At 47.0% G+C, this 25,163-nt stretch overlaps 1 protein-coding gene across 1 annotated transcript; it reads right to left on the bottom strand.

Moving 5' to 3' along the window:
* Positions 1-3,724, bottom strand: TMEM86A (transmembrane protein 86A). The gene is made up of 3 exons (XM_047072342.1): positions 3,704-3,724; positions 1,312-1,576; positions 1-951 (listed from the first exon to the last, which is right to left on the bottom strand). Exons 1-3 carry the CDS (start codon positions 3,722-3,724, stop codon positions 515-517), a joined length of 723 nt encoding a protein of 240 aa, XP_046928298.1. The 3' UTR covers positions 1-514.
* Between the last annotated feature and the right edge of the window lie 21,439 nt (positions 3,725-25,163).

The raw sequence follows: 25,163 nt of genomic DNA, 5'->3' as shown, positions 1-25,163 counted from the left end.
AGAAACGGAGATAGTTCAAGTAACAAGGATAGATGAGGGAAAGGAAGATTCCATTCTCATCCAGTCTTCTCACCTAGGGGCCTGTGAAACGGGTTTCAAGCCCTGGGTTTGGGTCATCTCAGGTCAGATTTCTCCCCTCTTCACTCGACTCTTGTGCAGGTCAGAAAGAATGGGAGTGGGGTGAGTCAGACTCTTCCATCTAGAAGCGGGGGGAGGTCAAGACGCTGAGCACCATTGCCCTCTGGAGGGGCTTTGACAGCCCCTATGGGGTTAGAGGTGGGGAGATGTCTAATTCTGGCTCCAGCAAGGAGAATTAGGCTGGCTCTTTTTAAGCATCGTTCTGGAACACCGACTTTGCTAGAGAGATCCTTTTCCTGCTTACCCCCCTTCAAACGTGTACATTTCCCCAGTGGTATCTACTCTCCAGGTCAGTCCTGCAGCCATCCTGACTCAGTTCTTGCAGGTTCTGGACCCCTCTCCCAGGAGGAGAGAGGGGGAACCACACCCTGGCTTCTCAATTGGCCTTGCTCAGTCTGTAGTCTTCCACTGGCTCCCGGCTCTCAACAGCTGACAAGGCGATGAGCATCTGGGCAGCATAGTAGGTGGACATGATGAGTGCCCGCGAGTAGGGCACAGGGAAGCAGAACTTGTTGAGGGCGATGGTCAGGTCTGAGATGATAAAGAGCAGTGCACCACTGCCTGCTGCCAGCTCAGTCCAGCGCCAGGCTGCCCCAACCAGCCGTAGTCCTGCCATAGCCCGCCAGCCCATGAAACTGATAAGGGCCACATAGACCCCCACCAGGTAGGTGAAGGCACCTGAGAGGCCTGGGTAGAGAAGAGCATAGCACAGGCCCGACAGCACTGCCATCACCAGACCTGTCCGAAGAGCCAGTGGCCGCATGCCAAAGGCCGAGGCGTAGAGCATGTGGGTCACAGCAAACATCAGCAGACCTGGGAGTGAGAGGGGATGAGGGGATGCTGAGGGCAGGCTCGGATGAGTAATGAGAGACATGGGGTGGGGGGGAGGGGAGTGCTTGGGATAACTCAGGAACTTTGTTTGGGGAGTATCAGGGGTGGGAAGAAATCCACAAAGGTAAAGATACCACCCCCTCCCCTGAGGAACTCCAGAGCCGATCACCAGATCCTCTGTAAGGCAATCCTCCAATAAGGGTCCCACGGTCTTTGGCCTCACAACCCCTCAGATGCCCCATATTCTTGTTCAAAAGCTCCCTCTCCCAAATCCTTGGCCACCTAAGACCCTCTAGCGCCCAGCCCCAGGATTCCTCCCAAACAGCTACTGTGGCAACTGACCGTGCACAAAGTAGCCCTGGTCTTGCCAGATGAGGAAGGCATCACCAAGAGCGGAGAAGACGAGCCCCACAAAGATGCGGGTGGCACTGGGGTGGGTCAGCAGGAATCCTAGGCCATGGGCCAGAAGGAAGAGCCAGAGGCAGAAGATGGGCAGGCACTTGATGAGGGCGCTGACCCACGATGGGCTGGACGAGGGCAGCCAGAGCACAAAATACACGCAGGTGGCCTTGAAGAAGGGCACCAGCTTGGGTCCCTCACTCTTCACCTGGAGGACATAGGACAAGGGCAGCACTCAGCACTTATGAGCTCAGAAGATCACAGAGGTGTTCAGAGCCAGCACCCTCAGCCCAGACGTATACCCCAGAGCCAGGCCCACCTTCCAAGTAGGGAGGGTTGACACGCAGAAATTCAGTCTGGCCTGTCCCAACTAGCCAGCAGAGTGTGAACATACCCATCATCACCCTGAGGCTTAACTGATTAGGAAGGGGAGGGGCTCCGCTTTCCTGCTGCCCACATCCACTCTTGGCCCTAGGGCAGGACCAGAATGGTCACTCACTGAGCAGAAAACAGGTCTCGGGACAAAGTCCCCTCCGGCAGGCCAATGCTTCTCCTTTCCTGGCCCCTCCCTGTCCCTCCAAAACCCCTTTAACCCGTCTCTGCCACCATCAGCCACCAGCTGTCTGGAATGGAGTGAAGTCAGCAGGAAACCACAGAGACGCCACAACTAGCCGCCTTGTGATCTTCTGCAGTGGGGCCAGGGCACAGGCTGAGGGCCCTGGCAACACCGGGTGAGTGCCAGCAATGTGTGAGGGTGGGCACCTCAGCCCCCACAGGCTCTTTCCTTGGCCAGTCTGCTCCTCAGCCTCCACTCCAGCTGCCCCTAAAGGTACCAGCCTAAAGGTGCCAAGAAGGGCAAGGAGAGGAGATACGGATGCCGGCTAGAGAAGGATTTCAGGGATTGGGGAGTTGCAGGGGGTTGTCTGTCGGTCAGTCTCATTTCTCTGAGAACAAGAGCAACTCAAGAGCTCATCAGAAAGAGGCAGGAAGCGGGGGAGGAGTTCTCTTTCCAGCTTTTGCGCTGGAGCCAGCAGACCGGCTGGGAGGAGATGTGGAACTGAGAGGGGGGAAGTAACAGCAGCTGACTTGGCCTCAGATGGATCAGGGGGGAGGGCCACTAAAGAAAGGTGTGTCTGAGGCCACTGCAGGTACTCTCCAAGCTAGGGAGGGGGGCTACTGCAGATATCCTCAATCTGTGACACCCTGAAGCTCCTTTGCTTGGGCTTCTGGTACAGGGTCTCTGTGGATGGTTCAGAACGGTTGAGGTTCCCTGTATACCCACATTCTGCCCAAAATGATTGTGCCTCTGGCTGGGTGAGCTGTCCAGCACAAGGCTCTGGGAGCACACTGACTTCCAGACTGCCAGTTACCTGACGGCTGATCGGACTGTGATGAAGGAGGTTGGGAAGAGGCAGATGGGTAGGTCCAAGGTCCAAGCCTGCCCTTGCTCTGACGGGAGTGAGAGCAGGGAGAAAAGATGACTAAGTCCCTTCCTATGGAGATCTCCCCCCATCCAGGCTCGTCAGGGCAGGGGCATGGGCGGAGGAGGAGACTGGAGGAGATGGACAGCCACACAGTCCCCAGTTCTCCCCATCAACCACCAGCCTGCCCTTGGAAGCATCAAGGTCTGCTCCATACCCGTCCCCCAGCCCCATGTGTCCTATGAGGAGAAACAGGCAGTAGTAGCTGGCGAGACTTTGACAATCATAGAGAATCCAACACTAGAAGAGGAAGGGTGGGGAAAAGAGACAAACGTTCGAGTTGAGAAAGTCTGAATGGGAAGCAATGTCAAGAGAGAATGACCCCTCTTCCTCCAGCACATTACCAATGCTGCTTGGACTCAGGGACATCCCCTCCCCCGCCCCAGACTTGTTTATGAGATAAGGAACCGAGGGAACAGATTTGGGCCAGGATTCCCAGGAGGGCCCAGTCACCCTCCTGCCCTCCCCACCCTCTCCCACGCCCTCTCCCACGCCTCCCTGTGGTCTGCCCACGCAGAACCGCCGGCTAGCTGCTGTCCTCTACCTCTCCCCGGCAACCAGCCCGCCGACCCGCGTCAGACACACAGACATCAACAAAGTCACGCTTCCGAGTCACATGCCCACTGTTTTCCTCCCTCCGGCGGGCGGCCGGGCAGGGGCTGCGTGGAGGAGGGGCGCCGCGGGTCCGGGGAGCGGTGGGGGGGGGGGGCCTTGACAGCGCCCACCTCCCTCCCGGGGACGCCGACTGCCGCGAGATCCCTGCCCCTTCCACAGCCCCCGGCGGCCTGGCCTGCCGCAGCCCAGTCCCCAGGCCGGTGGGCGCCGGACACTGGCTCGCTCGCTCGCGCACTCACCACAGTGACTGGGGACACCATGGCGGCGGCGGCGGCGGCAGCGGCTGGCACTCCGCTCCGGGCTGCAGCGGCCAGGACGCGCCCGCGGCCAGGTGAGTAGGCGAAGACGTAACAAAGCCCGGGGTGACGGACAATACCTCCCGCTCGCCGGGCGCTGGGGTTTCTGTCTGCGATCCCCACGACGTCATAGCACCCACGGCCAATGAGCGGCCTGGAGTCGGGGGGCGGGGCGCTAGAGACCCCGCCCCTCTGGGAACCTGGGCCAGGGCATCCCAGAACGTGACCGTGATCCCCCCAGGCCCTGGACGAGGACCGAGCTTGACTGAGAGACAAACACATTCCTGTAGTGTACACGCGGCCACACACATCTTCTCCTAACCCTGGGGATACAAGGCGATTCCCTCCCGTCTTTAAACATGCAGCACACACGGACATAGTTACGATTAGACCCACAACCTTCACTGCGTACCCACACACGTCTACAGGACACACAATGGGCAGGGTACACACAATCTTCAAGCTGAAAAGAGACACTCAGGTACACAGCAGCCCATAGACTCGTAGTCCTAACGTATATACAAACATGTACAGAATCACAATTACCTTTAGGCATCATACAAGCACTCAGACACAAACCCAGAAACCGCATTTGGACTCCCATCCCTCATGGTAAAAACAGGGACACATATACAGGCACGCAGCAGCCTCCGGAGCACCGATACTTAATTGCTCTTGGGCACATGCCTCTCATAGCTCAGAGAAGACAGTAACACGAGAACATACCAGAATGACTTGACAGGCAGACCTGAGCATACTTAAGGACCCGAAGGAGTATACTAACTTTCTCAAAAATCCAGCTTAAGCAAATTTAATGTCTGTATTACACAGACTAAAGGTACACAGGCACATTTGGAACCAAGTCTCGTCAGAATCATGGGAATTACATGGGTGGACAGGTATGCAAATGGACTGAAATCTAGTCCCAGTTTTGCCACTTGCATGCTGTGTGATTGGTAAATCACTTCCCCTCTCTGGCTTTGATTTCCTTATATATAAGATGAATGCATAATCTGTAAGTTTCCTCCCAAGCCCAACGTGTTGTGTAGCATGGGGACGAGCGGGCTGTTGGTGTCAGGAAATACAAGTCCAAGAGGCTTCCTGAAGACAGAGATTTCAGATACTTCTTAAAGTATGACCGGGGGTCTTTGACCTGCAGTAGGAGGGAAGTAGCTGTGTGCCAGGCTTTGGGGACTCGGGTTGGGTGGGAGGGAGTAAGCAGCCCTAATTAGCCCTAATTAGTAGCCAACAAGGAGTTTTAAACATCCTGGGATGACACTAAGGCCCTAGTGCTGGACCCCAACCTCATGCTGGGCCAGGAGAAGCCTATAGGCTACCTTCTGTGAGCCTCCCACAATGGGCCTCTTTCTCTTTTGGGACCTGTCCAGCTTTCCCCAAAGCCTGTGCTGACCTGACACCCACTTGGAGTGGGGAGGAGCCCTCTTTCAGTGATGGAATTGACAACCAGAGATTCAGAGCCAGGGGAAATAGGGTGAGAATCAAGACTTGAGATTGGGGGTCACCCACAGCCTTCCCCCATCCCCTCCAGGCCCCTTCTGCATAGAGCCTCAGTGGGCAGTGAACTCTGCCTGCCCTGCTTTATCCCCAGTCAGGGTCTGTGGGGAGACCTACCTTACCAGAATGGGAAACTAGAATTGCTGCCCTGGGGACTTGGTGCAGCGCGTGCACACACACACACACACACACACACACACACAGTCCTTCCTGCAGTGTCCTGCCTAGGAAAAAGATTGGATTGAGAGTTACCAATACTGTACTTAGTGCTAGTGATTTACTAGCTATGTAAATCTCTGTGACTCCCTAGCTGTGTAACTGGGCACATCATTCCATCTTTGGAGCCTGTGTTTCCTCATCAGAAAATGGAGAAATAGGGCTAGAAGATATGTGCAGACATTTCAGTTTTCCAGCCAAACCCTTTATTGTCACCTAAGGGATAGTTCTCAGAGCATGGCTGAGTCAGGGCACTTTTCATTTTTCTTCATGTTAGTTTCCCTGTGATAAACATGAGAGAATGGGACTATAAAAGTGGTTCTTAACGAGCGAGACGTGTCAAAATTACTTGGGAAACTTTTTAAAAACGTACATACCCTTGTCCTACCCCAGACCTACTAATTGAGTGGCACAGATCTTAATAAGCTTGGATACCCAAATACCCAATTACATAAGACCTAGAAATGTCATCTGCAGGGCCTGAGCCAATGCTTGATTACTCAATAGGCAATAATCATATATATGGGTCACATGCAAAGCAGGGGCATGTCCCCCCTGGTTATTCTCTGGTTATTCTCTGTCCTCTCACTACCCAGTTCCATTCTGGGCCCTTCTCTACCCTACCCCTGGAAACTGACCTCTATGAACTGTATTTCCAGGTCTCACTTGCCCTCTGGCTTCTGATTGAGCTTGGCTCATGAGAGTCAGAGGCAGATCTGAAGGTGGAAGGAAAGTGTGGGTGGGGTTCCCCCTCACCAGCTTGCTGGGCTGAGCTGAAGTTCTGGCAATGGCTGTGCTTCTCCATGGCTGCACCTACAGGCTCCTGTGCTGGACCTCAGACTTAGGGATGGCAACCTCTCTCTGCTGTTGCTGGTCTTAGGTAGGTGCCTCTCCAGCCTTAACTGTTTTCCTTAACCCTGCCCACATCTCTGCTAAGAGTCATTACATTCTCTTCTGTTGTATTTTTTTTAATGTTATTTTTGAGAAAGAGAGAGACAGACCATGAGTGGAGGAAGGGCAGAGAGAGAGGGAGACACAGAATTCAAAGCAGGTTCCAGCCTCTGAGCTATCAGTGCAGAACCCAGGGCAGGGCTTTAACTCATGAACTGCGAGATCATGACCTGAGCCGAAGTTGGACGCTTAACTGACTGAGCCACCCAGGCGCCCCTCTTCTGTTGTATTCTTGAGTGTACAAGCACCTGGACTGATACAGTTGCCAACAAAGCAAAGGTGATGCCCCCTTCCCAAAAAGAAGGAGCTTATGCAATTTCATGTCTATGGATAAGACTTCTTGTTTGTTTCAAAAATAAAAGTTTAGGGGCACCTGGGTGGCTCAGTCAGTTAAGCATCTGACTTTTTAAAAAATTTTTTAAACGTTTTTATTTATTTTTGGGACAGAGAGAGACAGAGCATGAGGAGGGGAGGGGCAGAGAGAGAGGGAGACACAGAATCTGAAGCGGGCTCCAGGCTCTGAGCTGTCAGCACAGAGCCCGATGTGGGCTCGAACCCACGGACCGTGAGATCATGACCTGAGCCGAAGTCGGACGCTTAACCGACTGAGCCACCCAGGCGCCCCAAGAATCTGACTCTTGATCTCAGCTCAGGTCTTGATCTTCATCTTCAGGCCACGAGTTGGGCTCTGCACTGGGCGTGAAGCCTACTTAGGGAAATAAATTAATTGGGACGCCTGGGTGGCTCAGTCGGTTGAGCGTCCAACTTTGGCTCAGGTCATGATCTCTCAGTCTGTGAGTTCAGGCCCCACGCCAGGCTCTGTGCTGACGGCTCAGAGCCTGGAGCCTGCTTCGGATTCTGTGTCTCCCTCTCTCTCTGCCCCTCCCCCATTCATGCTCTGTCTCTCTCTGTCAAAAATAAATAAACATTAAAAAAATTTTAAAGAAAATAAATTAAATAAAATTTTATTTTACCGTTTAGTGTTTTTGTGTTGAATTGCATATTACAGGGAACAGAAAGTGGGATAGGGGCCTGAAATCAGGCATCCCTTCCTTTCTGTACCCAAAATGACCTGTTAGCATGGTCTTTTCCTCACAATTTTGTAACTTTTTTCTTTACTTGTCTATCTCCCCTGTAAGAGTGTAAGTCCATTCACCCATTCATTCATCCATCCAACAAATGTTTACTGGGCTGCAAGTATGTATGATCCACTATTTAGATGCTGGGGGCTAAAAACTGCAGTAAGATATAGGTTCTGTTCTTGTAGAGCACACAGTTCAGTTCAGGCAGGCAAGTAAATGATTATTATGTAGCGTGGCAATTGAAATAATTTAGGTATAAAGGTATGTTTTAGGTGACATTAGAAGGATGTCAGAATCACTCGTTGTGCCTGGAGGCATTGAGGAACTGGGGCTAACTCCAAAAGGTTGAATTGGTCTTTACTGAGTAAACATCAATGGAAATAACGTTCTAGGCAAAGGCAATGGCACATGAACATAGGAGCCCAAAAGACACACTGAACTCTAGGAAATGCCTGTAGTACTGGCATAAGCTGGAAAAGTGGAAAGAGTGAGCCTGTAGAAGTAAGCATGATCCAGGTCACAAAGGAGAGGGATATTCTGCAGAAGAGTTTGGTCTCGATCTATAGATGACAGTAAGCTAGGTGTCTTCTGTCCCTTAGCTTCTCTGATTGTTCCCAGCTCTTACACACCAGAAACATGGATAACGCATAGAAATGGTGACCAACCATCATTCTGGGCTAGCCTCGCTTTCTCCTGTGGGGCTTAGCTAACCCAGTAGCTCTGATTCCTGTGGTTTTGCAACAGGATACTTTGTGCTCACCTGGCTGACTCCACGTGGCATTGTCATCCAGCTCTAAATTGTTTACCTTTTAGCCAACTCTCAGAGCCACCCTACCAAATCCCATCCCACTCCTGTCCCACCTGTGAATCTAGGGAAGAAAATTAGATACCAGTGAAGAGGTGTTCAGGAGGGTGTGACAAGTTCAGAAGTTCTGATAACACTGTGGGGTCATTGGTGAGTTGTTAGAAGCAAGTTGAATGTGTGTCAGCCAAGTGCATGTTTGGGAGGACCTGGATACAAATCTGGGGCTCAGGGCCAAGGTGAAGATAGGGATATAGATTTGGAATTCATAGCCATACTGAAGATATGTGGATATGATTAACCAGGGAGAGGTCTTGAGAGGGTAGAGAAGACGGACCAGACCAAGCCCCGAGGGACCTGATATTTAAGAGGGGAAAAAAAGGAGAACCAGAAAAGAAACAAACATGCAGGTGAAAAGATATGCTGATACACCCATGGCCAAGATACCCAGATACACCCATGGCCAAGTACACTCACAAGGAAAGAGACAGACACACCCAGACACAGATGATATGCGGATTTGTGTTTGGACACCTCCTTCTAGGACACATGGCAGATGGTAGTTCTGCTTCCCCATTGTGGTAGGTCAAAAGCTTTGAGGACAGAGGACAATGACTCATCTCCATTCCTGACTGTGTGGTTCATCAACTCATGGTCTGTATGAGGTTCAACTCCCCCAATCCCAGCCCAGGGCATTCATACAGGTCCTTCTCTGCTTACAGGAGTCAGCCTAGGAATACAAAATCCCAGTGTTGGGGCGCCTGGGTGGCTCAGTTGGTTGGGCATCCGACTTCAGCTCAGGTCACAATCTCGCGGTCTGTGAGTTTGAGCCCCGCGTCAGGCTCTGGGCTGATGGCTCAAGAGCCTGGAGCCTGCTTCCGATTCTGTGTCTCCCTCTCTCTCTGCCCCTCCCCCGTTCATGCTCTGTCTCTCTCTGTCTCAAAAATAAATAAACATTAAAAAAGATTAAAAAAAAAACAAACAAAATCCCAGTGTCACCCTTCCTGTGAAGACATCCATTCCAGAATGCCTCTGTCATGCTGGAGCCCACTTGGGCCTGGCAGGTGAGCCCTGGAGTTGCTGGTGTAGCCCATGATGCAGGGTCTGCTCCTGGAGCCTTTAGAAAAAAGACAAAGATTTTAGCAGGACTCATCTTTCCAGTCACTCAAGGCTAAATTTTTTTTTTACATTTATTTATTTTTGAGAGACAGAGAGAGACAGTGTGAGCAGGGGAGGGGCAGAGAGAGAGGGAGACACAGAATCAGAAGCTGGGTCCAGGCTCTGAGCTGTCAGCACAGAACTCACAGCCCGACCTCACAGACTGTGAGATCATGACCTGAGCCGAAGTCTGACGCCCAACTGACTGAGCCACCCAGGTGCCCCACTCAGGGCTAAATTTTAATGCTGTCTTGAGATAGTATGTGGGTCAGTGTCCCTAAGGCCATTCTGAGCTCTTTGGTTGACTTCTGGTCTTGGGGACAGACACACCTGGGTTTTTACTCCTCTTTCCTTTTCTTTGTCTGTTGACAAGGGCATCATGAGGCCTTGACACCTAAGTGGATTTCTCTGACTATAAAGCTACCAAACCAAGGGTCTCCTAATGTGGTTCAATACCAGAGATGCCTCAGGAGGGATCCCTGATTTCAATTGGGTGTATGGGATTGGATGACCTCTAACACCCAAGCTTCTAGAGTCCCTAGCTCTGTGAAGTTCAAATGTTTTAGTCAGTCCTATGTTGGGGTCACCCAAGTTCAGCTGTCTCACCAACCTCAGTCCATCACCTTCCCTCTCCATCCAGACCCTACACTCTCAGGGTTGTTTTTTTTGTGTTGTTCCTTCTTCCTTGTTGGGATGTTAATATGAGGAAGTAGAAACAAGAAAGGAGAGCTATCTGGGGTTTGAGCAAGAGGATAGTCTTTGAAGAAAAAACACAAAAACCCTAGATGATCCCACTCATTAAGCCCCAGAACCCTGAATGAGTAATTATCCCCTTAACACCAGTGCCTGAGGAACAGTCTTAGGGTAACAGGCCAGAGCAGACCCTCCTGTCTCTTCCTCTCAAAGACCCCATCTTCCCAAGCAGATGATGTCCCCTGCCCAGGCCCTTCTTCTGTTACCCGACTCAGATACAACCATTCATTCATGTAACTGGTATTTATTAACCAGTTACAATGGGCCAGGCCGTATCTGGGACACAGACATGAACAAAACAGACCTTCCCTGTCCTCATGGAGTTCACAGTCTAGGGGGAACGGCCAACGTAATGACCATGGCCTCAGCTTCCCATTTCCATGCTGCCTCCTCTCCTCAGATCTCCCTAGACCAGAAAATTGGGCAGGGACAACAGTGACTGGTTGGACTTTCTCCAGGGGATTCCTCCTAATGGGACCAGGGCAAAGGCAGCGAGGTTGAGGCACCCCGTGCAGGGGCCAGGAGAATTATTTGTGTTACCTCAGCCCTCTCCAAACCCTTTCCTATTCCAGCTCGGCTTCCTGCCCCCCATCAGGACAAGAGAGGGCTTTGGGAGCATGTTGTGCTCATATATTACAATAGGGTTTAGACTGCAAAACAAAAGAGCTAGAATTGTGCCCATGCCCCTCTTCCCACCCCCGACCGTAATGGCTCCCCACCCCCACCCCCACCCCACTTAGCCAGGCTCAGAAAGGGAGGGAAGGCAGCAGTCAAGTGGGGATGCTGAGCAGTTCTCCCATCCCTGAAAAATCTGCCCATTCTTCTCCGTTACTAACACAGACACACACGGACACATACATATCCCACTGGGCAACAATATCCAAAACTCCATTGTGCAGAGAAGTGTTATGAGTGATCTCCACTTGCTGCAGGATGAGCCAGGGAAACAGGCTCACACTGTAGAAGGAAGACTGCATTAAAATCGGCAGTGCCACATTTAAGGATTTCCAGAACAAGTCTAATTTAAGAAAAAAGGACACTGAACCAGGGTTGCCAATTTTTTATTTTGCCGCGTAAAGACTAAAAAAGGGAAAACAAATGCTATCACCATCAGTTTGTAAAGGGAAAAAAAAACATTTTAACCCTAAAATAAGAAAAAGAAAATCTCAGAATTGAGGCCAATCCTTTAAATAGACTTCAGCTTAGTGAACGGGGCCATATTACTTATATTTTTCCCATTTCTTCTAGGCCAGCAGCAGGCATTTGGGCACCATGAAAAATGAGGCACAGAGAGAGAAAGAGAGAGGCACTGGCCACGGCAGTGTGGATGTCATAGAAGCAGCTCTGGAGGGCAGCAGCGCCACCCAGTTTCTCTTGGGCACACGGTTTAATCTTTCTGAGTCTCCATTTCCTTTGGAGAAATGAGTAGCTCCCTTAGAGAGTTTTTGTGGGAGTTTAATGAGAAAAGTAAATAAGGTACCTGATCTGAATAAGTGCTCGGTATATAGTGCTTACCCTCCTCTGGGGGGCGGGGGGGGGGCATTTATCTGCCTGCAGTGACTTAGGCAACAGTCTTTTCCGAAGAGAAGTGGGACTTCTCAACATTCCCAAGCTTTGCAGTGCATCAGAGTCACTTGGGAAGCTTATTAAACATACAGATGACGGAACTTCACACAGGAGTTCTGCCTCAGTAGCTTTGGGGTGGGGCTCCGGCATCCGTGTTTTAATGAGCTCCCCAAAGGATTCATATGCACACTGAAGTTTGAGCACCTCTGTGCTGGATACAAGCATAGAAATCAATAAATAGCTGCGGGGACTCGTGATGAAAGAGGCACCAAAGAAAGGGTTAACCGAAGGGTAACTTACACTACCCGCAGCCGCAGCCGCAGATGTCTGAGAAGGTTTCCCAGGGCTTGGAGACTAAGCCAGGTCTACCAGGCAGAACAGTGGATATGTGCAAAGACATAAAGGTGGGACAGAGTGTGACTAGGTACGTCTGGGGCATAGGGTGCCAGGGCGGGTGGTGGGAAATGACGCAGGAAGAGGTGTGTGTCTGGGCTCTGGATTGTGGCGGGCCTGCACTGCCAAGAAGTTTCAAATCATGATCAAGTCCAGGGAGAGCCGTGAAGATTTGCAGATGGGGGTGAACGAACAGATTTTCACTGTAGAAAGCTCATTTTTTGAAAGCAACCAGTATGGAGAGTGGGATGGCACCGTCAATACTGGGGGCAAAGAGAACAATCAGGAAGCTGTCCTAGTAGCTCAGGAGAAAGTTGGAAAAGATGTAAGTCGGAGTAGTGGCAGTAGAGGGTTGAGAGATGATTGTTTTAAATGTTTGTTTATATTTGAGAGAGGGAGGAGGGAGAGAGAGAATGAGAGAGAGAGCACACGTGCACATGAGCGAGTGAGGGGCAGAGAGAGGGAGAGTCAGAGGATCCAAACCAGGCTCTGTGCTGACAGCAGAGAGCCCGATGACAGGCTCAGACTCATGAACCATGAGATCATGACCTGAGCTGAAGTCAGATGCTTAACCGACTGAGCCACCCAGGTGCCCCAATGAGGAATCTTCTAAGACTGTGGACATAGGTGCTTGGAGATAAAGTGCTTAGCTGGCCTTACATCTTGGATAACGAAAAGCATGGAGAATACTGATGTGTCAGTTACCGTAAAGTTTCTGTTAAACCTATATTTATTTATATCCTGTCATTATAAACTTGAGTTTTTTGTTTACTATCAAATGACTTTTATAATAGGACAGGTTGGTTTTAATGGTTTCAAGGATTGCTGACTAACAACCTTGAGACCATAAACATATTTATAGGAAACTACTTTTGTTACAATGTTTGTGCTGTGAAACTGGGTTATTTACTCAAAGTTATATACTGTGTTTATCCTAAGACTTTGAATTCACCCCCCAACTTGTGATAATTATCTCCCTATGACTTCTCTACCTTATGATTCTGTAACTTTACGAATAAAGGTGACCGAACTTGTTTATTAGTAGCCTTTGGTATTTGCCCTTTTCACACCTGTATCAATTTGTTCTTTGTTTGTTTGTTTGTGATAATATTCCATTTATGGCCGTGCTACCATTTGTCTATCCACTCACTTATGGAGAGATGGTTTGTTGTTGTTGTCGTTTTTAAAGTTAATTTATGTTTGAGAGAAAGAGAGTGTGTGTGAGCAGGAGAAGGGCAGAGAGAGAGAGAGAGAGGAACAGATGATCTGAAACAGGGGCTCCGCGCTGAGATCATGACCTGAGCTGAAGTCAGACGCTCAACCCACTGAGCCACCCAGGCGCCCCTCAATTTGTCCTTTCGTAGATGTCATCTCAATTTAAAATCATGAGTGTAATTAATTGGACCTGCTGATCTTCTCCCCGACTAGACTAGAAGTCCCATAAGACTTGAGACCATGCCTGGTTCTGGCCATCGTTGTACCATCAGTTTTTAACATAGAGCCTGGCACATAGTAGGTTCTCAAAAATACTTGCTGGATAAATGAATGAATGAATGTTTGAGTATACATGCCATATAGCCCGTCGGGGTCCCATGGAGGGAGGAGAATTAGAAATGATGAAGGTCAGGGGGAAATGATGAAGAGAGAGAAGGGGAAGGACTGGATATTGTGGCCAGAGGGAAAAACTCCACAGTTAATGAGGCGGTGACGTTGTTGACAAGAATGGAGATGACTAGGGGCACCCGGGTGGCTCAGTCAGTCAAGCGTCCAACTTCTGCTCAGGTCATGATCTCACAGTTCGTGAGTGCGAGCTCTGTGCCAACAGCTCAGAGCCTGGAGCCTGCTTCGGATTCTATGTCTCCCTCTCTCTCTGTGCCCTTCCCCAACTCCTGCTCTGTCTCTGTCTCTCTCTCTCTCTCAAAAATAAATAAACATTAAAAAAAAAAAAGAATAGAGACGATTGTAAAGTAATGGTTCTCAAACAGTGTCCCTGCAGGACTCCAGGGATTCCTAAATGTTCTGTGAACTGGCCTGAAAGTGGTTTCGTACCACTAAAATAAAATAATCCTGGGCTTGTTCTTAACTGTAATTTTCTCAAATTAAAATTTCAGGTATTTTTCTTAAATTTTAAGTCCTGCTGTCTATTATCATACAAAGACCTAGTATATAGTGGCACATTATGTAACACATAGTTAAAAATTAATACATCCACGCTTCAGAAAGTCGACAAATAATAAGCTGACAGTCTGTTTGAAAATACCTGGGGAAGAGGTTTGCAGATAGAAGGATTTGTTTTGAGGTGCTATGGGTAGGGAGACCCCATACTACAGCTCTTCCTAAAACATCTTAGGACTGTGTTGTAGGAGTGCCCAAATATAATGTTGTCCCAAGAATGTCTGCATCTGGCCAGAGGAGAAAGGTCAGCTCTTTCGGTGGCCACATTGCCCTACCTGCTTGGGCTGAACTTGTTGTTAATTAAATCCAAAATATTTTCTTCCAGTCTTTGACTTTGCAACTTTTCCCCTCAAATCCAGGGCTTGGCCTTTTTCCTATTATGTTTAATCTCTGTTAGATTCCTGCCCGTGAAAGCTTTGTGGATCTAGATTCTGGCAATAAGTTCCATAGGTCCTGTCCATCCCCTCTGCCATGGGCGGAATTGTATGCCTCTCCAAGTTTTTCTAATGAAGCCCTAACCCCCAATATGATGGTATTTGGAGATGGGGCCTTTGGGAGGTAATTAGGGTTGGGTGAGGTCATGAGGGTAAGGCTATCATGGTGGGATTAGTGCCCTCATAAGAGACGCCAGAGAGGTTGTCCTCTCTCTCTGCCATGTTGAAGACACAGCTAGAAGACAACAGTCTGCAAGCCAGGAAGAGAGTACTCAGCAGAACCCAACTGTGTTGGCACCCTAACCTCAGACTTCAGCCTCCAGAACTGCGAGAAACGAAACATCTATTGTTTGCGTGACCTAGCCTATGGTATTGTGTGACAGCAGCCTGAGCTAATTAAGCACCCTCTTCGTCCCAGTATCTCATGACTTCATTATCCTCAGCTGTCAACTTCTTTGTCATCTAGTTGCATCACCAGGTCACATGGTTACTCACTCTCCAGATGCCCTTGCATTTGCTCCACAAGCTGCCCTAGGTCCCACCTGGCCTCCAGCCCCCCACCTCCAACAAAATTGAATATGCCCCACTCTGGGTCCCTCCATCTTCCATAAATCAGGTTATAGAAGGCAGAGAGAACCACTGACGTCTAGCAAATCCATTGAAAACATAGGCTCTGAGGTCGGAATGTTAGGGTTCGTGTTCCAACTCTACTTCTGTTTACTATCTGACCTTAGGAAAGTAATGCAACATAACTGTGCCTTAGCTCATCCCTAAAACCAGGTGATTACATGAGTTAATATAGCTGTGCTACTTGGAATGGTGTCTATTACATAACAAGGACTCAATAATTGTTACCATTATAGGACTCTGTCTCAGGCACAACACCGAGCGCTTCGTATGTTACATCTTATGTAATCTTTAGATCAACCCTGTAAAGTAGGAATTACCATCTCCTTTTACAGATAAGCAGCACCCCAGTCACTCTATCATGTTACCCTCTTTTTATTGTCTTTAATGACACCTACAACCATCCCCACACGACATAATTTATGAGTTTTCCTGTTGTCTGCCTCCCCAACTTCCCTCCACATCTGCTGAAATGAAAGCTCTTGAAGATAAGGGACTTTGTTTTGTCCACTACGTAATTCTATGCCTAGTAAGTTCTCAATAAGTATTTTTAACTAAACGTGTCATTGCATGAATGCATTAATTAATTAGTGAAAATAAGGAGCTCGGGTAGAGAAAGGCCACATTGCTAGTCTAAGATCACACGGCAAAAACTGGGAGAGCCAGGATTTGATGTCAGGTGTAGATGGTTCTCACACTCCCTGCTTGTTCTACCGCTGCTTCCCAGCGCAGCAGAAATGAGCACAGGCGGAGGAGCTGGTGGGAGGGGTCCGTAACATTCAGCCCCTTAAGCCACAGCTTCCCTCTCTCCTCCCAAAGGTCACGTCATGCAGCTGGTAAAGTCTACACTGACATCCAAGGCGCCTTCAGGACCTGCAGCCCAGCCCCACCTTGTGTATATGACTGGAATGCATGGAACCGGATAGGAGCTCACCAAGTAAAGAGAGAAAACCTCAAGCTATAGTCATTGGCCCCAGTGCAGGTGTCTAAAGGCCCAGGCTCCATTCCGGGCTTAGCAAGTCAACTAACCACTGTGAGAATCCATGTAAGTCATTTAAATTCTCTTGGCCTTTTTTTTTTTTTTTCCTTTCGGTCATTCATGCTGATGGCGTGATTTTATTGACCCAAATAAGTAAACAAACTCACAAAAGAGGGAAACTGCTTTAATGGCAATTAATTGTCAGAAAGGCTGCCTTAGTGTTCGTTGTGCCTAAATTTTAAAACGCGGCATTTGGCAGGAATGCTCCAAAATCTAAATGGAAAACATTATGCTTTATGGTCAACTAATTCAGCTCCTCTGAGGACATTTGGGAGTGCATTTTTTGCAAGAAATATAAATTTTTTTCTGATAATTATTGCACCCAAGCACGGTACTGGTAAATATATATATAGATAGATAGATAGATAGATACAGATATAGATATAGATATAGATATAGATATAGATATAGATATAGATATAGTTATAGATATATTTTATAAGTTAGAGTACTAGTTTGTGATATTTCGCCTTAACATTTTGGATATTCTCTTTTGAGCTTTATATACACAATTGTGGTATGTCAGCCCTTGTGTCAAACTTTAGTTTCTTCCCCTGTAAAATGGGTCTGATAATTCCTACCTCACAAATGTGTTGAGAAATTCATGTGGAATAAAGTTTGTTGAACACTTGGAAGGAACATGATACATAGTAAGCTTTCAACAAATGGTACTTGTATTAGTTATCTATTTCTGCTTAACAAATTATCCCTAAACTTAGCAGCTGAAAAAGATAGACCTGGATTATCTCACTGTTTCTAAGGATCAGGAATCCAGAAGTGGCTTAGCAGAGATAAAGAAATCTGGCTCAGAGTCTCTCATGAGGTTTTTGCCAAGATGTCAGCTGGTGGCCTGGGACAATAGTCATCTCCATACTCATCACACACTCCCAACCTGTCACCTGGTTGCTGGCAAGTTTCAGTTCTTGGTGGGACAGAGGCTCCTTTTTTTTTCTAGTTTTTTAAATTTACATCCAAGTGGGATATAGTGCAATAATGATTTCAGGAGTAGATCCCAGTGATTCATCCCCTACATATCATACCCAGTGCTCACCCCAACAAGTGCCCTCCTTAATGCCCCTCACCCATTTAGCCCATCCCCCCCACAACTCCTCCAGCAACCCTCAGTTTGTTCTCTGTATTTAAGAATCTCTTATGTTTTGTTCCCCTCCCTATTTTCATATTATTTTTGCTTCCTTTCCCTTATGTTCATCTGTTCTACATCTTAAATTCCACGAGTGAAGTCATATGATACTTGTCTTTCTCTGACTAATTTCACTCAGCATAACACCCTCTAGTTCCATCCACGTAGTTGCAAATGGCAAGATTTCATTCTTTTTGAGTGCCGAGTAATACTCCAGTGTGTGTGTGTGTGTGTGTGTGTGTGTGTGTGCGTGTGTGTGTCTCACATCTTCCTTATCCATTCATCGCAGGACAGAGGCTTCTTATCCTTGCTATTTGGGCCTCTCCGCAGGGCTGCTCACAACACAGAAATTGGGTTCTCCAGAGTGACAGATCCAAGAAAGAGAAGGAAAGTGGACACTCCAGATGGAAGCCTAAATCATTCATAACCTAATCTCAGAAGTGACATGGCTTCCCTTTTGCCATATGCTGGCCCCGGTACAATGTGGGAGGAAACTAGACAAGGGTGTGAATATCAGGAGGCGAAAGTCATGGAGGCACCTTGGAGACCAGCTATGACCATATTTATTATTGCTTTTATTTCTTCATCTGGTGAAAATTCACTTTCCTGGACCTACCTCTAGAGCTTCTCATTTAGTAGCATGGACGTAGCCATCAAAAAGCCAGATGATTTTAATACCAGTAGTCTGCAGACAGCGAGGAGTTATCCAGTGGAGAGACTAAAGCACAAGGTCAGCAAATAAGGGAAGCAGAAACGTTAGAAAAGAATTTTATGTTTGGTATTTAAAAGATCAGAGTCATCACAATGGGAAAATTCAGAACTTTGCTGGACTTCCATACCTGTTTAAAAAAAATTTTTTTAACATTTATTCATTTCTGAGAGAGAGAGAGAGAGAGAGAGAGAGAGAGAGAGAGAGATAGAAAAAGTGTGACCAGAGGAGGGGCAGAGAGAGGGAGACACAGAATCCAAAGCAGGCTCTAGGCTCTGAGCTGTCAGCACAGAGCCCAACACGGGGCTCGAACCCATGAACCATGAGATGATGACGTGAGCTGAAGTTAGATTCTTAGCTAACTGAGCCACCCAGGCGCCCCATATACCTTTTTATTTCTCAATTACTTAAGTGGTAGGAGGTAGAGTCTATGTTTTTCAATGTTTAGGGCCCTGTCTGGAGTATGCACTTTGAGACCCACTGTTCTCATTCTAAACTCTGTCTCCTGGACTAAACTTCTTCCTGTTTCCCTCCCTTAGCACTGCCCATACCTCAGGCCCCCCTGCATTTCTTTTCTTGCTACTGTTCATCTTCTAGCCTGAGTGGCTAAGCTGACCATGAACTCTTCATGAAATTTAAAATGTAAGTGATGTCCAAGACTGTGTTAGTTGAAGAAAGGTACTCAGGTGAAAAGAGGTTTCAGGCCCTGCCCTGTGCTGGCCTCACTCACCTAAAGTTTTTATGAATGTCATCTTGTCCTTGAGCTGCCCAAGAAGGGGCCAGTGGGCAAGTCCACCCCCCAGCAGCTTCTTGAGTCCTGAAACTGTGAGCATCTTCCCAGCTTACGCCAAGGGAGGCCAGGCCAGGCGTCCTGAAAACCAAAGGTTTTTTCTAGGTGTTCTGGACAGACCTGCCCAGCTTGCTACTGCCTGATGACTCACTCCAACCCCAGAGGCTGAGTCCATTTCTTTTTTTTTTTAATTTTTTAACGTTTATTTATTATTGAGAGACACAGAGAGAGCATGAGCATGGGAGGGACAGAGAGAGAGGAGGAGACCCAGAACCCAAAGCAGTCTCCAGGCTCCGAGCTGTCAGCACAGAGCCCGACACGGGGCTCGAACTCACAAACCGTGAGATCATTACCTGAGCCGAAGTCTGATGCCCAACCGACTGAGCCACACAGGTACCCCAAGGCTGAGTCCATTTCTTTCTCCATCTTATTTTTTTTGGACACTTTTCCTTCTTTCTGTTAGTCTAACACTGACATTCTCTGTTTTTTCAAACTTCTTTTTTATTTTAAATTTCTAAGGTAATACCTGTCTGTGGTAAAGAAGAAGAAGGAGAAGGAGAAGAAGAAGTAAAACCTACACAGTGCACAGTAAGTTTCCTTCCCATCCTTCACCCCCTGCCTCCCTCCCCAGGGAGAACCATTGTGGATGGTTTCTTGGATATCCTTACAAAATGTTCAATGAATTTATAAATCGGTCTCCTCCCTCCCCTCTCCGTTACACACAAACTGGAAAAACTATGTATGATGATGTTCCTCTTGCTTTATTCACTTGGCAGAATATCCTGGAATTCTTTCCTCATCAGTGTATGTGTGCTGCTCACCAACAGATGTATATACCACAGATCTACACCATTCATTAAATGGCTGCATGGTATCCCATTACCTGGATATGTTACCACGTGTTAATCAGTCCCCATTGGGTAGATATTTAGGCTGTACTAGGTTTTGGCTAGTACAACAATGAATGTCTGCGTATGAGCAAAGCTGTTTGATAAATCCCTAAGAAAGAGCTAAATCACTGGCTAAAGGCAGCATGCATTTTTGATTTTGATATTAATCCAAAGATGATGCATCAGTCTCCACTCACATAGTATTTCCTCACACTTTCACAACACTGAGTGTTACTAATCCTTTTGATATTTTTATTTTTGCCAATTTGAGAGGTGGGAAACATCTCATTAGGTTTACTCATTTAATTATGAATGGGATTCAGCCTCTTCTCACGTTTATTAGTCATGCATAAGCTGTTCTTTCTGTGACCTGCCTGTTTCTTCTTTTGTGGTTTGATTTGAGATCCTTGGCAGTCACAAGGCCCTTCCCTAGACCTGCTCTCCACACACCTGTAGTCCCTCCCCCTGTCCTGCTCGGCTCTCTACTGCCGCCTAGTGACAGGGGTTGGATTTAGCACAGTTCCTCCCAGATGCTCCAGTTGCAAGCTCCACGCTGGGGGTTTAACTCCCAGTTGGAATCATGCCCTTAGTTCCCAAATAAAAAAATCAGGACCTCTAGTTAAATATGAATTTCATATAAACGACCAATAACTTTTTGGTTGGTACCTACTTATTACTAAAAACTATGCATGGTTTATCTGAAATCCAAATTTAACTAGGTGTCAGGTAATTTATCAGGCAACCCTATTCTAAGGCCTCCCGCTAAATCTGGGTCCCCATCGTCACCACGCCTTACCTCCTTTATTCTTAGCAAGTTCTACTATGCCACATTCCAACCTGGCAGTTTTCAAAACTATGGTTGCAGGTGATACATAAATCACTGTGATTAAGACCTGGGCTCTGGATTTGAATCCTGACTCCGGCCACGTACAAGGTGTGAAATCTCATGAAAGTAACATCTTCTCTGGAGCTCAGGTTTCCTCATCAAGAGAATAATAATGTTTTCCTCATTGGGTTGCTTCTACCATTTATTAAGCACTTTACATGTGTCAGTTCCTGTTATTATAATTAGAGTAAAAACAAAAACAGCAATTATAAAGACACATGAATACTGTGGAAGCATCCAGAAGAGATGAGGGAGGTTGCCACTGGGGGGGGGGGGGGGATGGGGATGGAAAGGGGTGGGATAAAAGACTGCTTTTTTAAAAGTTTTTTTTTTTTTTTGAGAGAGAGGGAGGAGGGAGCGCGAGCAGGGGAGGGGCAGAGAGAGAGGGGGGAGAGAGAATCCCAAGAAGGCTCCATGCTCAGCACAAAGCTCCACATAGGGGCTCAATCTCAAGACCGTGAAATCATGACCTGAGCTGAAATCAAGGGTCAGGTGTTTGAGCCACCAAGGACTACTTTTATTAAAAATAAATTTTCTAGGGGCGCCTGGGTGACTTGGTTGGGCGGCCGGGCGGCCGACTTCGGCTCAGGTCATGATCTCGCGGTCTGTGAGTTCGAGCCCCGCGTCCGGCTCTGGGCTGACAGCTCAGAGCCTGGAGCCTGTTTCGGATTCTGTGTCTCCCTCTCCCTCTGCCCTTCCCCTGTTCATGCTCTCTCTCTGTCTCAAAAATAAATAAACGTTAAAAAAAATTAAAAATAAATAAATAAATTTTCTATTTAACTTTTATTTTTTTTTAATTTTTTCAACGTTTTTATTTATTTTTGGGACAGAGAGAGACAGAGCATGAACGGGGGAGGGGCAGAGAGAGAGGGAGACACAGAATCGGAAGCAGGCTCCAGGCTCCGAGCCATCAGCCCAGAGCCTGACCGCGGGGCTCGAACTCACGGACCGCAAGATCGTGACCTGGCTGAAGTCGGACGCTTAACCGACTGCGCCACCCAGGCGCCCCTCTATTTAACTTTTAAAATGGAATGCATGTTTGTATTACTTGGTAAAGAAAATTTTTTTTCTTAATTTTTTTAGGTATGAAGGCTCAGAGCTCTGACTGCATTTTCTGTGACCTTTATCTTCTTCAGTATGTCAGCTTCCCTTGTGATAGCAAAGTGGCTACAGCCGGGCCAAGCCTCACATTAGCACACTTAACAACCCAGAGCAGTCTTCTTTCCCTGTCATTACTCTAAAGACCTGTTCCAAGAGAATGCCAAGGCCCGACTGCAGGGCCCATCACTTAGTGTCTAGTAAGACCTCTCTTCCTGGCTTTCAGATGGCCACCTTCTTGCTGTGTGCTCACATGGCCTTTCTTCTGTGTGGACGTGGAGAGAGAGAACTTTTGAGTATCCCTTTTTCTCCTTAGAAGGACACCGGTCCTGTGGGATTAGGGTCTCACTCTTATGACTTCATTTAGCCTTAATTACCTCCGTAAAGGCCCTATGTCTAAATATAGGCACACTATATTACACTGGGGACTAGGATTTCAACATATGAATTTGGGGGGAACACAATTCAGTCCATAACAAATACTGAAGCTTCTTCTTTAACCTAAAAGTTCATTTTTTTCCTTTTAATTCTAGGGAAAAAAATGAAGACATTTTCTTCTCTTTTTTTTTTAATTTTTTTTTAATTTTTTTTTTCAACATTTATTTATTTTTGGGACAGAGAGAGACAGAGCGTGAACGGGGGAGGGGCAGAGAGAGAGGGAGACACAGAATCGGAAACAGGCTCCAGGCTCTGAGCCGTCAGCCCAGAGCCCGACGCGGGGCTCAAACTCACCGACCGCAAGATCGTGACCTGGCTGAAGATGGACGCTCAACCGACTGTGCCACCCAGGCGCCCCAATGTTTATTTATTTTTAAGAGAGAGAAAGAACACAAGCAGGGGAGGGGCAGAGAGAGAGAGAGGAAAACACAGAGTCTGAAGCAGGCTCCAGACTGAGCTGTCAGGGGCTCGAACCCATGAACTGTGACATCATGACATGAGCCTAAGTGGGATGCTTAACTGACTGAGCCACCCAGGTGCCCCAAGACATTTTCTTAAGTTTTAAAAAGACTGTGGGCCCTAGGCACTATGCCTACTATACTTGAGGAATACATACATGTTCCTGCCTGATTGGTCTGAGCTTGGATACACAGGGCTTTTGATTCAATCACATGGGAAATGAAGGCAAGGTTGTGCTGATTAGATTATGGCACTCACTAGAGCTGGGAATAGGGTCTGTCCCACCCAGATGGAATTTCTGCTATACAATCGTAGAGGGAAAGGGGCAGATGCCAGTGAAATAATGGAAACATCCATTGCAGATGTGAACAATTTACAGAAGAAGAAAGAGAACAACAAATTATCAATTAGCATATGAAAAGATGCTGGCTAGTAATTGAGGACAGGAAAAATAAAAAACAACAATGAGATATTTTTCACTCGTCACACTGGCAAAAATTTAAGGTTGATAATGTCCAGAGCTGATATATAGGGAAAAGAATGCTCCAGTATATTGCTGGTGGAAATCTAAGTTGGTATGCACATTCTGGAGGACAATTAGGTAGTAGCCATCAAAATTTTAATTGTGCATACCCTTCATCCCAGCAATCCAATTTCTCGGTATCTAACTATCTAACATAGAAAAACATGAGGAATGTTTGCACGTAAAAGCATGCACAAGGATATTCACCACAGCATTGTTCATGTTGGTAAAAATGTGTAAGAAGCCTTACAATTCATTAACAGTAGTGTGGTTAAATAAGCTATGCTAAATACATTTTATGGAATATGATGCAGCAGCTATAAAAAAAATAAAGTACATCAATATGTACTGACATGAAAATAGCCCCAAGACATATTTTAAACAAAAAAAAATTACATGTACATATGTACATATACAAGCACATACGTAGAATGATCTCATTTCTGTAAACCAAACTGTGTTTCCAAATACACATATTGGAGATTTGTATTGATATGTAGATATTATATACGTTGTGCCATATATATATAATATATATTATATACAATATATATATTACATATATACTATACCTTAGGCATAATTGTGCATATAAAAACATCTCAGAAAAACCCACAGCAATGTGATATGGTAGGTTCCTTTGGTAAGGAACGTGAAACTGAGTGGGGCTGATGGGGCTTTTGTGTTATTCACACTGCATGAAATTTTTTTACATCAAGACTTGTATTCAAATACTGTGCAATACTTACATTAAAAACAAAAAAAGTAACTTGCCTAAGGACACATGGTTTTCCCTCCAGCACAGCTAAGATAAAACACTAGACCTGTGATTGGCAAAGACCCAGCTCATCCCATTACTGACTGGTCACACAATCTCTCTGAGTTTGCCTTTCTCCACCCTCATGTCTCTCTCCTTTTCCTCACCAAATTTCTTCAAAGACCATAGTCAGCAGTCCTTTCTCCCCACCCGCCTCCATTAACCGCTAGTCACTCTGTTCTCCCCAAACCACATTGCAGAAGCTGCTTATAAAAGCCTTGCAGTCAGGTTTGGGGTTGCTTAATTACTGGGGGGAGCTCTGCGTGCTGAGGCAGCTAACCCCACAGGCCTCTGCCTCTCACTAAGGATAACAAAAGCACCACTACAGCAGCTCTGCTGGTCCAGAGAGGCCATTCCAGAAGGATGTCTCCAATTGGAGCTTTTCATGTCTGTAAAACGACTCTCCAGAAAGGGGTAAATCAGGCTTTCCTCAAAGACTGAGGATCCAAAAAAAATCATGCACGTGAGTGCACATTATAAAGTGGGGAGATCTACAAGACCACTGGCTGCCAGTATCCCTTTTTTAAAACCTAAAAAACTTGGCTTGTTTTGAAAAGGCAGTGCATGCACAAGGAGAAAAATTCAAATAGCCCCAAAGGGAATGAGGTGAAAGTAAGCCTCCTTCCCTCCCACTTGTCCCTGACTACTCTCTTCCACGGAATCAACTGTTTTCTGGATCGCCTCAGCACACATCTGTTCAAAGTAATCTTTGTATGTACAAGCATAGATGTGTGTGAATATACATCTATATTCATTTTTTTGACTGCCTTAGTAGCACACGTTGCTCAACATCTTGTTTTCACCTAACCATGTATCTCAGAGACTGATATTGATTGGTTGATAACCGTGTATCTCAGAAATACGCATATGTATAGATCTACTTCATTCTTTGTAAGAGCTGCATAGTTTTCCACTGTAAGGTTGTACCAGTATGGTTTATT

Source organism: Lynx rufus, unplaced genomic scaffold (assembly GCF_022079265.1).
Source record: "Lynx rufus isolate CCGP_SWC_20201006 ecotype Redwood Valley unplaced genomic scaffold, mLynRuf1.p SCAF_9, whole genome shotgun sequence".
NCBI classification, from domain to species: Eukaryota; Metazoa; Chordata; class Mammalia; order Carnivora; family Felidae; genus Lynx; species Lynx rufus.
This window is presented reverse-complemented; position numbering and strand designations above follow the sequence as displayed.